Source organism: Podarcis liolepis (assembly GCF_965112155.1).
Source record: "Podarcis liolepis genome assembly, chromosome: 2".
Classification (NCBI taxonomy): domain Eukaryota; kingdom Metazoa; phylum Chordata; class Lepidosauria; order Squamata; family Lacertidae; genus Podarcis; species Podarcis liolepis.
The window spans coordinates 91,414,464-91,428,439 of record NC_139555.1 but is presented as its reverse complement, the minus strand read 5'-3'; the positions used below and the strand labels follow the sequence as shown (position 1 = coordinate 91,428,439).

The following is a 13,976-nucleotide window of genomic DNA, read 5'->3' as shown; positions in this document are numbered from 1 at the left end:
TGCTTCAGAAGAGGTCCGGGGGAAGCGGGAAGCGAAGCGCTTCGCTTCCCCGCTTCCCCCGACGTCTTTTGCTGCAAGGGGCTGCAGGGAGATAGCGATCTCCCCCCAGCCCCTTGCTTCAGAAGGGGTCCGGGGGAAGCGGGAAGCGAAGCGCTTCGCTTCCCCGCTTCCCCCGGACGTCTTTTGCAGCAAGGGGCTGCAGGGAGATCGCTATCTCCCCCCAGCCCCTTGCTTCAAAAGAGAAGACCCGCTGTCCCCGGGGCAAGCTTCGTTTTGCGAAGCAAGCCCATAGGGAAATTCGTCTTGCGAGGCAACTCGAAAATGAAAAAACCTTTCGTTTTGCGAGTTTTTCGTCTCGCGAGGCGTTCGTCTTGCGGGGTACCACTGTAGTTGTTGTTCTCTTTGACATCTGGTGGGAGGGCGTTCCACAGGGCGGGTGCCACCACCAAGAAGGCCCTCTGCTTGGTTCCCTGTAACTTGGCTTCTTGCAGTGAGGGAACCACCAGAAGGCCCTTGGTGCTGGACCTCAGTGTCCAGGTAGAAAGATGGGGGTGGAGACGCTCCTTCAGGTATACTGAACCAAGGCCATTTAGGGCTTTAAAGCTCAGCACCAACACTGTTAACGACCTCAGTTCCAAATCTTTCATTGCAAAATTATTTGGAGTTGAGCAAGTCCATCGCACATGGAAATGACTGTATTCCTTCTGATACTTCCAAAACTGGCATGTTTTGTTTAACTACTTTGGAATAGTAATCTGCTTTGTCATGAGCTTGAAAGGGTGTATCCAGCACTTGCTCTGCTAGCGCAGCAGACTTCTGCTTGCTCAGTGGAGCTTTCCTCTCTCCTTTCTCCTGCAACCCCTCAGAGTCTGCTCCAGAGGGTTGGAAGAAGAGGGGAGAAGAAGAGACAATCTCACTGGGCAATTGGAACTTGATGTGTGTGGCATTGGATATATCCCAAAGTACAGTCAATCCTACTTTTGTAGATAAAAATATTCCCATTTTGCCATATAAAGTCCAATATGCCAAAGTAGACTGATCTACCAGCATTCTGTCCCCAGCTAGTCAATGTAATTAACTTGTTTCATTTTGCAATACAAATAAAGTTGGCTCTTGTATATTCTGGGAATTAATCATTTTGCACTGATATATATAAAACTAGGAATCTCTTTTTTATAAGATATTTATTAAAGTTTCAAAAAAAGTTACAATAATAAATATTCTCTTTTTTCTTTTTTTATTCTTTTTTATTATTATTATAAAACTAGGAATCTCAAGTGAATACCTTCATTTTAAATTCCTGATGTATCATTTTAGAAACTTAAACCATAGAAGTACTTGGCTTGTCCATCTTTGATTTAAACTTGATAGACTCATATCTGTTTTACTGTAGAATTTGGGAGGAGCTGGATCACTATTAAATCTGAGGTTTTATATACAATCATAGGAAACTTACTTGGGCTAACCTCATTCTTAATAAGCATTTAGTGTTCTGCACTCAGGACTGCACCATAATTCTGTAAACGTATAGAAGTGTAGGATTCTCAATTTTTAATACTCAGAAAATTAGTATCATAGATAATTTTTACCACATAAAATTTTGCAGCATGCACAGTAGTAAGTTAACTGGTAGGTGAACAAAAAGTTTACAAAATCATTGCAGTTGTGTGTGTATCTTTAGCCTTACTTAACCTTAATTTAGTGGTCATATAAAATAGGATCATACTAAATAACAAAGCTGTGTAAGGAGCACTAAATCTAATGAGTGTTGTTTCAGGTTACTTCCTGGCTGTAATCTTCCTTTGAAGCATCAGTTTTAAAATACGTTCATGAGTATATTTTCCAGTAACTCAGAGATTATAGGTCTCTAGCTGCCTGCTTCTAAACAGTCAGGTGATTCCCTAGTCACGAGTAGGATTACAGACTCATGACCACTTTGACTTTTATTTCATTTGGTTAAACTGAGGAAGTGGTAATGCTGTAAACTAAGAGCACAAAGGAGAAGCTAGCAAAGTAGAATAGGGAATGGAAAGAAATGGCCACTGTTTCCCCCCCTCCATGGCAGAATAGAGACTGATAAGTGTAAAATTCGGGCATCTTAATTCTTGCCAGTCCTGTTCTTATAATTGTTTCCAGGCCTTAGCATTAGTTCTTACCTGTTGGATTGCTTTATTTGGTGACACTATATATAAGTTGAAGTAGATTCACACTGGACTTCACTGCTTTGCCTGCCAACTTTAAGCTTTTTCCACTCCTGTAGTACAGGAGGTTTCTGGTTAATGGATCACCTGTTTAAAGGGTCACCTGAGTTGAACACATTTTGCAAGTGCACTGCCAAGTGGGTTGTAGTCGGGAAAGAAATACAGTGGTACCTCAGGTTACATACGCTTCAGGTTACATATGCTTCAGGTTACAGACTCCGCTAACCCAGAAATAGTGCTTCAGGTTAAGAACTTTGCTTCAGGATGAGAACAGAAATTGTGCTCCGGCAGTGCAGCAGCAGCAGGAGGCCCCATTAGCTAAAGTGCTGCTTCAGGTTAAGAACAGTTTCAGGTTAAGAACGGACCTCCAGAACGAATTAAGCACTTAACCCGAGGTACCACTGTACATTGGTACCTCGGGTTACAAACACTTTGGGTTACAAACTCCACTAACCTGGAAGTAGTACCTTGGGTTACAAACTTTGCCCCAGGATGAGAATGGAAATTGTGCACTGGCAGCAGCGGGAGGCCCCATTAGTGAAAGAGCGCCTCAGGTTAAGTATGGACCTCCGAAACAAATTAAGTTTGTAACCCGAGGTACCACTGTAATTCTGTCACACACACACACACATTTTTGAGCAGGAGTAGGCAATGTTGTGCCCTCCAGATGTTGTGGACTACAGTTCCATACAACATGAGCTATGGTAAGGGATTAGACTTGTAGTGTAGTCTACAACAGTGCTCCCCAACCTTGGGCCTCCAGCTGTTTTTGGACTACAATTCCCATCATCCTTGACCACTGGTCTTGCTAGCGAGGGATGACGGGAGTTGTAGTCCAAAAACAGCTGGAGGCCCAAGGTTGGGGAACACTGGTCTACAACGTATGGAGGGCAATACCTACCCCTAGTTTAGAGCTTGACAGTGAAGATAACATAACATTTCTGGCTTTTCTTGTGAAAGCTACTGGCTAAAGCTTATAAAACAATACTTCCAGCTGATCAAAAGGTCACTAGTGTGAGCAGAAGATACTAGGAGGAGTATAATTTCCATCAGTAGTCCTCCTTGCAGCATCACACACTGTTCTTGAGGGTGGCCCTCAGTACTCTTCATGTTCATTTGTGACATGGATCACTTGAAGTCCATCTTCTGCTTTTCACCTTGGATATCCCCCCCCCATGTGATAGTTTAGTACAATGCAGTTTCACTTGTGGTGCGTTGAGTGGCAGGTGTCTAGCTGAGCGGTTTGACTGCAGAACAGGCACCTACGTAACATTTGTTTTTCTGTGGTTGTGCTTAATAATATTGGCTTTGAAAGTGAAGAAACCTGCAATGCATCTTTGTATTTCGTAGATCTGGTGCTCTCCTTTCCTAGTGATGGTATACTAAGATACACTTGAAGAAAACAAATCTATGTGTGTCTCTCTCCAAGTGTTGTCACTTGGATTGAATTAAAACAAGGTATTTATCCATAGCCAGTCACACAAGAGCAGAGGGTTGTTTAAACATTTATCAATTAAAAACAATTAAACAGTACTTGCTTGTAGTTCATAACTCAGCAAATTGATTGAATCAATGCAAACTCTTTGTGTGGATCTACTTTGCTTTTTTAAGGTACAGGGACATGTTCAATGCATTGTGATCTTCACTACTTTAATGTGCTTGTGAAAATAGCAAGCTGTGTTTCAGTAAGTAATATAAAATTGGTGGGAAAGCTCTAAAACTTCAAGTGTTCATTGAGTGGTAAGGGCAAAAACTTACAAATGACTTTAGCGGTGCTACCGTGGTCTCATGTGGGATAAGGCCCATTGCGTCACTGTAAAATGGCTTTTAAATATGTCTGTCTATATAGAACATACAATCTACAACTGAAGTGATGAGTGGCAGCTAATCATACCAGTCACAATGTTACAAAATAATGTGTTAAGTGTAACATCAATACTGGACTTGAAATGCACTGACTGGATCAGGCCTTTCCTGTATATTATACCAGACTCATGGCCAAAGAGCTTGGTGATAGCCTTCCTTTGTATTCTTTAGTCTCAAGAGAGCAGGCAACTTGAAGGGAGAATAATATATACAGGGCTTTGCCTAAGTAGTCTATTGCAGGTGAGTTTTATGTGTGTGTTGGGGTTGAGTTAAACACAGCTCATGGTATCTGAACCTACTCCAGCATTGTAATCCATCTGCAGCACAATAAACCTTACCTTGAAAAAATATTCCCCAGATTCTTCAGGCTCAGACACATCCCAGAGTAGTCTTTCAAGTTTAATACTTAGAAATTATGCAATTTGATGCTAGTATAGCTTCCCATGATGTGCATACGTTGTTCAGGTTCTTCCAGATACTATCCTGTCACACCAAGGAGTTGAGAGTACTGTTTTTCTGGTAGATAACCCGCTTGAAAAAGATGAGACATTCTGTCCAATTTGACTAATAGTTTCTTAATGTGATTGCAGGAAAATTGTTTTTGGGAGTGGCATGCTTAACTTGCAGGTAGTGCTAGGAAGCTTGAGAACTCTTCCTATGCTACCTTCATAAATCTGGAGGCCCTTTGGGGTCATTGTGTGTGATTCAGCATATGCTGACTTACTCCTCCCTCCCTCCCCTCTGTTGATGATGCTCATGGCCTCTCATGTGATCTTTGTTCACTGACTGTCTCAACTGCAAGCTTGTTCATTCTGAAAAGGATGTTGGAAAGAAGCATGAAATCTTGGTTAGAGCTCTCCTACAGATTTAATTTTCTATGGCACTGCAACCATGATTCTTGCATCAGTGGGAAAACATGTAGGCACATGTTTAGCACAGCTAATTAAGCTGCCTGAGAGATCCTCTGCCGGACCCTACTAATGACTGTGCTCTTTCCTCTCTTCAGTCAGGTCAGTTCAGTGAGGATATGATTCCTACAGTGGGCTTCAACATGCGGAAAGTTACCAAGGGTAATGTCACAATAAAGGTATGTTTTTCTAGTTTATGAAGGCAAATACATTGTCCTGCTAACCACTTCTCAGGAAGCAGATGAAAGGAGACCATTTCAAGCCTGGGAGGGCATAAAACCTTTCCATTCTCCCACCCATTCAGTCCCTGACTGCTTCTCGTACCCATCATCCTATTAATATTGTCTGCTGGGCTCAAAATTTGTAATAGAGGGCACTGTGTGTAACACTTGATGCTGTTTCGAGCTTGCAAGTTATTTACGCTGTTTTATATGAATCCTGGGACGTGGGTGGCGCTGTGGGTTAAACCACAGAGCCTAGGACTTGCTGATTAGAAGGTTGGTGGTTCGAATCCCCGCGACAGGGTGAGCTCCCGTTGCTCGGTCCCTGCTCCTGCCAACCTAGCAGTTCGAAAGCACGTCAAAGTGCAAGTAGATAAATAGGTACCGCTCCAGCGGGAAGGTAAACGGCGTTTCCGTGCGCTGCTCTGGTTCGCCAGAAGCTGCTTAGTCATGCTGGCCACATGACCTGAAAGCTGTACCGAGATGAGCGCCGCAACCCCAGAATCGGCCACGACTGGACCTAATGCTCAGGGGTCCATTTACCTTTATATGAATCCTAGCTTCCTATAGTCGGTTGTAAGCAATTGATAACTTTTAAAAGGCTACCAATACAACTGTAAGCTTGGTTGCAACCCCCCCCCCCCGATGCTGCTATTATTATTACATTATAAAGCAGGGATGCAGCACTTGCAGCCCTCCAGATATTGTGTAGGGCTCTCAGCTCCCATCAGCCTCAGCCACTATGGCCAGTGGTGGTCAACAACATACAGAGGGCCATAGGTTCCCCATATCTAGTATTGAAGGATAGCTCTTTTTTAGGATTATATGCATTTTAGGGTAGTTAGAGGAAATCAGGCAATGGGTTACTGCAACTTGGGTGATTAAGTGTGCAGTCTTACTTCTGTGTTTAACAGGACCTGGCTGCCCTGACATACAGTTACTGGGAAAGTGTTAATGGGAACATGCACAACCCCCATCAGTCCAGTTGTTCCTTAAGGTGGGGCCTGCAAGATGCATGCTTGAGGGTTCACGGGCAGGTGGGGCAGCTTTTCAGCACATCAGTGGACATTTTGGTGGAAAGCAGAGTGGCAAGGTTTGGAGCTCTGCTGTACCTCTTTCAAACTGCCTACAAAGAGAAAGAGCATTGAGACCGGCTGCTGCTGTTCATGCTGCATAGGAGGAGGGTTGATGGCATATGCAGGTAACCCCCTATTTGTGTGGGGGTTGCATTCCTGGCTGTCCCATGCGTTGATGGAGCCCGCAAAGCCCACCCCTTTCTGCCTCCAGGTCCAAAACAAACCTGCGTCGGTGGTTGCGCATCAATTAAACACACTCAAAAAGGTTGCTGCCTGTATCAGGTTTTGTCACTGTAACTGTGAATTAGGGATTAGTCCTCTATTTGTGTTACTTGGGTCATTCGTTCTACGGATGTAAGCATCTCCCACAACATATTTCATAATAAAAAAATTCCTTCCAGTAGCACCTTAAAGACCAACTAAGTTAGTTCTTGGTATGAGCTTTCGTGTGCATGCACACTTCTTGAAGAAGTGTGCATGCACACGAAAGCTCATACCAAGAACTAACTTAGTTGGTCTTTAAGGTGCTACTGGAAGGAATTTTTTTATTTTGACTATGGCAGACCAACACGGCTACCTATCTACTACTGAAACATATTTCATGTTGCAGTAAAAACAATATTAGTGGAAAACCTGCTTTGTTACTCCTCCTGGCTGTCAAAATGCTTTCAGTTTTTTGGTCCACATAGCTTCCTTTATGACTTGTATAACATCGAGTTTAGTCATTGCAATTTTATATTCAACCTCCAGACATAATTCTCCATTTTGTCTCTTAAAAAAGATCTGGGATATAGGAGGACAGCCACGATTCCGAAGTATGTGGGAACGCTACTGCAGAGGAGTAAATGCTATTGTGTAAGTATATACATCTTGTGATTACTTGGTTGTGGCTGCATTTGTTGTATTGTACCTCGTTCTTCAGGTGTGTTACTCTACTGCTAAGTTCTACTCTTTAACTGTTTAGCTATGTGCTTGCAAACTGTGCAAGCTTGGGTTTTCTTCCATTTGAACTCTGTTAAATTTCACTGTCTAAGGAATTGCATTAACCACTTGGTAGCATTTATTACTTATTGCTATTGTTATGTATTACAATTAGTCGAAAGTGCTTTTCAGAGCACTACGAAAGTATGTCATTTAAAAAAACTGACTGTGTTGTATAGGTACACAGTACTTCTACAAAAACCTGGGATCCTGTACCCTATACATGGTGTATGCTGTTCAAAATGAAGTTTCTCAATACCATGGCTTGACAATGAAAGCTTGACAATTAGTTTAGATGAGAGCCAGTGTGGTGTAGTGGTTAAGAGCGGTAGTCTCGTAATCTGGGGAACCAGGTTTGCGTCTCCGCTCCTCCACATGCAGCTGCTGGGTGACCTTGGGCTAGTCATACTTCTCTGAAGTCTCTCAGCCCCACTTACCTCACAGAGTGTTTGTTGTGGGGGAGGAAGGAAAGGAGAATGTTAGCCACTTTGAGACTCCTTCGGGTAGTGATAAAGCGGGATATTAAATCCAAACTCTTCTTCTTCTTATATTTATTGTAAGCAATTGTGAACAAAAACCTTTTAACTGGACTTCCAAGGCAACATCCAATGCATAAAAGTAAAACATTGAAACATTGAAAGTAAAACATTGAAAAAAAGCAAAAGCATGTTCTTAACATACAGTGCAGAGGAGAATGTCTAGTCGAGTGAATGCTCTGATCCCAAAAGCGTTATCAATCTTTCTAGCAAATAAGACTTGCATATCTATTTCCTGTGAATCCACTTGATTGTCCTTTAATCCCTCACAGGGATTCCCAGCATGATACCAGCAAACTGCAAACATTAGATCATACTCTAACACAATCTAGTTCACACTGCAGCACAGAGTCTCTAATCTACCTAGTTGCCTACTGCAGCAGCTACTGCTAAGGCTAATATCTATGGCTTTACCAGGTTGCATATGTCCTCAGCACTGACCCGTTACTGGTGAGCTATTTTATAACCTCCAGCAATTTTGCTAGAGTTACTTTGGCTTAGATAGGATTGCCTTACACAAATGTTTTATATTGTATAAACCCGGTGGTCACTTACTGAACTCCTTTAACAGGTATATGGTGGATGCTGCGGATCGTGAAAAAATAGAAGCCTCTAGAAATGAGCTGCACAATCTATTAGACAAACCACAGCTACAAGGAATCCCTGTAAGTTGTAAACATCTGGCCCTTCGTCCCATACAAACTTTTAAGGTTTTAACTTGTTTTGAAAGGAATTCTACCTTGTGCACAAATCAGTCAAACTCCACTTGTGTTTAGCTTCTGCAGCTCCATCCGTTCCATGTTCTTAAGCATGCTTTTGACCTTCTACTGAATCAGACCATTGGTCCATCTAGCTCCTGGTTATCTATAATGACTGGCAGTGGCTCTCCAAAGTTTAGGCAGGAGTCTCTCCCAGCCCTTTCTGGGAGCTCCATCCCTCTTGTCTTAATCCTTGTCTGGAAGTTTCCATAGTAGAACTAATACACTACAGCAATATACCCAAAACAGGAAGACTATTCAAATGTTTCCCAGAGTGGAAGCTATTAATGTGAAAAGTCTTAAAAATAACTTGTTAAGAGGTTTTGACAATCTGTGTTCAGATTGTGCTGCTAACTGAAGAAGCCCACTGTATACCTAAACTTACCAGATCTGACTAGGGTGCTATGGAAGCGAGCCCTCTGGTTTTGCTTCTTGCTTGGTGTGCTCACATCTTGCTCCTTTACTGCCTCTGCATGCAGTTTCTGTGCTGCATCTGATGGGACGACTAGTGGCGCCAGAGTGTGGGGTCCCTTTGAAGTCTCTTCACAGGTTTGGTTTGAATTCAAACTATGTCTACAAATAGAGAAAAGCCTGAGCTTGTTGAGGCTTAACTGCCTAGAAACTGAAACTTTAGTTCTTTCACACTACCGATTTATTCCCTCTATGCTCTGGTTTACACGCAATTGGGCAAGTAAGTATCTTGTTTTAAACAGAATGTAAGCTGCCTTCACATGAAGATGGGGTACAAATAAATACAGTACCTTCTCTTTTCAGGTTCTAGTACTTGGAAACAAAAGAGACCTTCCCAATGCTTTGGATGAGAAGCAACTTATTGAAAAAATGTGAGTGACTAAGTAATTATATGATAAGATGCTCTGTGCTGACTTGCTGTGTTCAAAATTAAACTTGTTATGGTAAGAGGGGTGTTGTCTAAGAGACTAGTTTCATATTGTAATGTGATTCTTAGGAATAGTGGTAAGATGGCTTTCCAGTGGGTTACCTTAGAAATATTCCTATTAACTACAATTAGGGATTATCACCAATGTGTTCCTGTGCTGCTTCTCTTCCAGGAACCTGGCTGCTATTCAAGACAGAGAAATCTGCTGCTACTCCATTTCCTGCAAAGAAAAGGACAATATAGGTAATTAAAATGCATAGGTGCTAACTTCCACTGGGTGCACAAATTGGATTCATAAAGGCTGTTCTTGCAAAACTGCATGCATCCTTTCAGACATTTAGCAGTTCATGCCAACACATATATTAGCATTTTTTATAAATTCAGAACTGTGTAATTAACTGACTGTGAGACTAGATAGACCAAACATATGGTTTCATAAAAGTGAAACTGGCAGGTCACACTTCTGAGCTAAAATATGGGAACTCTGAGTTTCATCTCTATAAGGTGTCTTTCCTTGAATACCCTTGAACTGACAGTGTGCTGCAAATGTTTCTGTTCCGTCTTTTCTTCTGCCCAGAGCGGTGGAATTGGTCTATGGCAGCACCTGGGTAATTGGAAAACTACGTATAAAGACAAGGAAAAACAGGCTGATCACAAACAGTTCACTTAAAATGTGAATAAGACTGAAATATGTTAAGCAATATAGTCTAGTAAAGCCAGCTTGCTTTGGATAGATTTGGACCGACTCCAAACCAAAGCCTGCTTCTCTTGAAGCTTCAGGTCCATTTCAGAGGGTGGTTCTTGGTTTCAGTTTGTAAGTCCTGTTTGATACATTTTTGAACCACCTACAGGCTATCTCTCCGTAAAGGGGTGGCGGGGGAGAGTGGTGTGGCTTTGTGACTGATGGCTTCCATTCAGGGAACGGCTTTTCCGGGTCTCTCCACCCCCTCTTCTTTTGGGAGGGACACTGAAGCAACCTAACTTCTAGCTGTTCAGTATTCTTAAATAAGTGTTGATGCTCCTAAGAGTCAACTTGCCATCACTAAAGGATTTGGAGTTGACAATTGGCATTTTGTTTGACCTAATACTCTGCTTATTACACATGCCATCCTTTAGATTCTAGTTTTTAAAATTAACTCTTGATTTTGTTTGTGTCTGCCATGTGTTACTAGGCTAGTTGCTTTCTGTCCCTCCTGCAAAATATATGGCCCTAATCAGGACTAGGAAAGTTCATTTTTTAAAGGAACTAATTCCAGTTCATGTTCATCGCTTTACAAAACTGTCTGTTTCAGTTCAAGTTCATCCAAACTATCCTTGGCATTTTTTCCAGCATTCAGAAGGTTACAAGCTGGTGTGCTGAAGTATAAAAGTTATTTAAGAAGAAAACATCAAAATATGCACACACAGACAGCAATGTGACTAGCTTTCCCCAACAATTATGACCTCCAAGCTTAAAGGCCCAAAGAAAGAGGCAAGAAGCACGTGTAAGAAAATGAACTTGAAGATGAACTAGAATCAGTTCAAAGCTGCACTTCCAAAAAAAATTAATTCACATTCAGCCTGGTGATTATGGGAACAACTTTCAGGTGTAGTTCAGACATTTTTGAACTAATTCAGTAGACTTCATTAAACCAAACTAGTTCATTCCAAGCACTGGCCCTTGTAGAATTTCATTTAGTTTGTTGTTTATAGGTCTATAACTGACTGAATATATAGCATAGACTGTGCCTACAATGTTCTTCATGATTGTGTGACTTAACAGGTGTGTGTATGTACACAGCATTTATATAGCTAAACTTATGGCTGTGCAGAGCATAGTGTACATGCTCATTTTTTCTTTTAAGTATCCACCTCTGTCCTAATTAGGTTTCCCTTTCTTAATGTGACTTTGGTGCCAACTGTTGCCTGCCTATTATTTAGCACTTTTTGAAAGGACAGGTAGTAATAGTTTGCCCCAAAACCTATCCAAAAAACTTTTGCCAAGATGCCTGGGTCCTGGAGCTTGGCAGCCCTATGAGGTATTTCTGTAAATGGATCATTACTGGAACACCTGCCTGCTATTTTCCTATGGCCTCCCCACACCCAAATCTGGAAAAGAAAATTATTACTTACATGTAGACCCTCGTCTAACCTTTTTGAATATAAATCTGTGTATATAAGTGTAATCTCCTTTTTAGATTGGATGTTCAACTGCAGGAAGTAGAATATCTAAGATAAATGACAACTGTTTCTTTTTCTTCTAGATATCACACTTCAGTGGCTTATTCAGCATTCAAAGTCCAGAAGAAGCTGAAATATCACCGATAACATCTCCACAGTTGGCCATAGTCTGATTTGTCTGCTCCTTCCATGATGAAATGTTATTCAGGATAGTCCTCCTGTATCCAAGGAATTGCCTTTTTTCACAGTTCATGCCTCCATGTGCACTGCTGAAGACTTATATTCCTACTTCTGTCATAAAAATTGGCTAGAGTTGTCATGAGTCGTGCAAATGTTTTTTCTTAGTTCATCTAAGCAGTGGCAGTGGGTGCTTCTCCCCTCTCAAAGGCTATCATTAAATCAGTGTGTTTCTGCTCTGGTCTTCCTGAGCCAGGTTTTTATATTTGATTGTCAACAAACTTATTTAATTCTTATATTTAGTGGCTCGTTGAAGATGCTGACACAGGGCAGCACAAGGATTCTAGCACCACTTTATTGTGCTTATAAAGCTTTTCAAACACTGTTTAAATGGGATACTAACTTTTTTCTCTCAGATGCATGTGTGATATGTATTGTAAAATGGTTTGCAATGGAAAGTGCCAGGCACTAGATATTAAATCACTAAATTACCTTGAGTTTCTCAAAACTTCCTTCATTCTAATGAATGAAATGTCCAATTGTCAACTTTTGTATCTGTGCAGGTCATTGCTAATGACTTTATATGCTGAAATTCTTAAGGGGAATAGAGTACTTTTGAAATAAAGCTTTCAAGTGTTTGAACACACAAGCAAGTCAAACGAACCTGGGAACCTCGGACGAGACGGAACAATCACACCTTGTTCCTCGAAATGCTTTGCAAAGTCTGCATGGCACCCTGATGGTGTCAGACTCCCAGCACAAAATAATCGTATCGTTATCTGGCTTGTCCTCTTAATGGAATAATTGAGCACAGTTGCACTTGGTGCTAGGAAATGCCTAGGCTATTGTGTCAACTCTAGATTTGCCTGCTTTCTCGGTGTGTAATCATGTGTAAAAGTCCACAGGCTAAGAAATGTTGAATGGTGTCTTGAAGCACAAGAGAATCAATGAACTGATCCTGTTTCTTGGTTAGCTTCTACACAACATAGAGGTGTATGAATCAAACTGTAACACTACTTTTGTAGCTTTACCTTCTTGGCAATGTCAATATTTAAAGGGACAGACTTGTTAAGGCTGGTTTTCTTCATACAATGTCGATGTAGCCCACTGTATGCATACAAATATATGGTACACCTGCTTGTGTTGCCCCCATTGTTTCGTTTTTTTTTTAAGCAGCACCTGCATGTACTTGGATGTTGCACTTTTCAGAGTCCATGTTAACACAGGTTTGGTACATTTAAGGGCACGTTCATAATATGTCTTTCAAGGACAAAATGGTTTCTCAAAGGACAGATATTTCATACTGGAACCCCCCAAGTACTGCGATCAGCCATGGTATAGTATGCCTTTGCTAATCTGCATGTATGGCAAAACTCTTCTCGTCTTCTACTGGCATTCCTGTGTTACTTACTTTCAAAGGCTCTATGCCAAAAGGCCACAGGCCATGCCTTTACAGTATCACATGGAGTTTGTAAAAGACTCCACAGTGCTATCAGGTGGTCTGGGGGAAAAGTAACATGGGATCACACATTAGCCGCAATAGCCGAATATGTGTGCATTACAGGCAGAATGTATGAATACTCATTAAAAAGTTACAGCAGCTTTGCAACAGCAATTGGACCAAGTTGACTTAACACACAAATGTGCCCCACAACAGCCAGTTTTGCTTTATACTGCCATGGCCTTACTGTTCCCATACAAACTTGCTGCACTGTTGCACAGACACTACTATTGCTTCCATTAGCAAATTGAGCTTTTTTGCATTTTTAACTTCATATGTGCTTCTATAAATCCTGTATTGTTGGTGCTGTAGAGACGAGGTCAATCACTTGCTATTGTCGTTGACTACAGACTGCTACACTTAACTAGAGAAACTCTGCTTGTGCCTAAAAATAAGGAAGCTGAACTAGAATGTGTCAACTTTTCTTCTTCTTCTGAGAATCAAATTACTGTTAAAGAAACTGGCCTGTTGCTGAATTCAGTGTGGGTTCTTTTTTTGTGCATACTTCACAGCTTTCAGCATTTCGACATCAAAAACCACTATCAACTTTTTAATCTGTGCATTAATCTTGGCATGTGAAGAACTTATACATTTACCAAACTTTGTAAATATGTGAATTTTTTTATTTAGGTGGATGGCATTTTGTTTTACTGCTGTTTAGCTTTAACCAATAAACTTATGTTTTCAGGGTTA

At 41.3% G+C, this 13,976-nt stretch overlaps 1 protein-coding gene across 1 annotated transcript in view; it reads left to right on the top strand.

Moving 5' to 3' along the window:
- ARL8B (ARF like GTPase 8B) overlaps window positions 1-13,976 on the top strand; it is a 28,280-nt gene extending 14,304 nt beyond the window's left edge. The window contains exons 2-7 of the mRNA XM_083493566.1: window positions 5,074-5,154; window positions 7,054-7,127; window positions 8,361-8,454; window positions 9,322-9,389; window positions 9,618-9,688; window positions 11,689-13,976. Coding sequence (XP_083349692.1) covers window positions 5,074-5,154; window positions 7,054-7,127; window positions 8,361-8,454; window positions 9,322-9,389; window positions 9,618-9,688; window positions 11,689-11,738 — 438 coding nt within the window. The 3' untranslated portion in view covers window positions 11,739-13,976. The remainder of the gene's footprint in view (window positions 1-5,073; window positions 5,155-7,053; window positions 7,128-8,360; window positions 8,455-9,321; window positions 9,390-9,617; window positions 9,689-11,688) is intronic.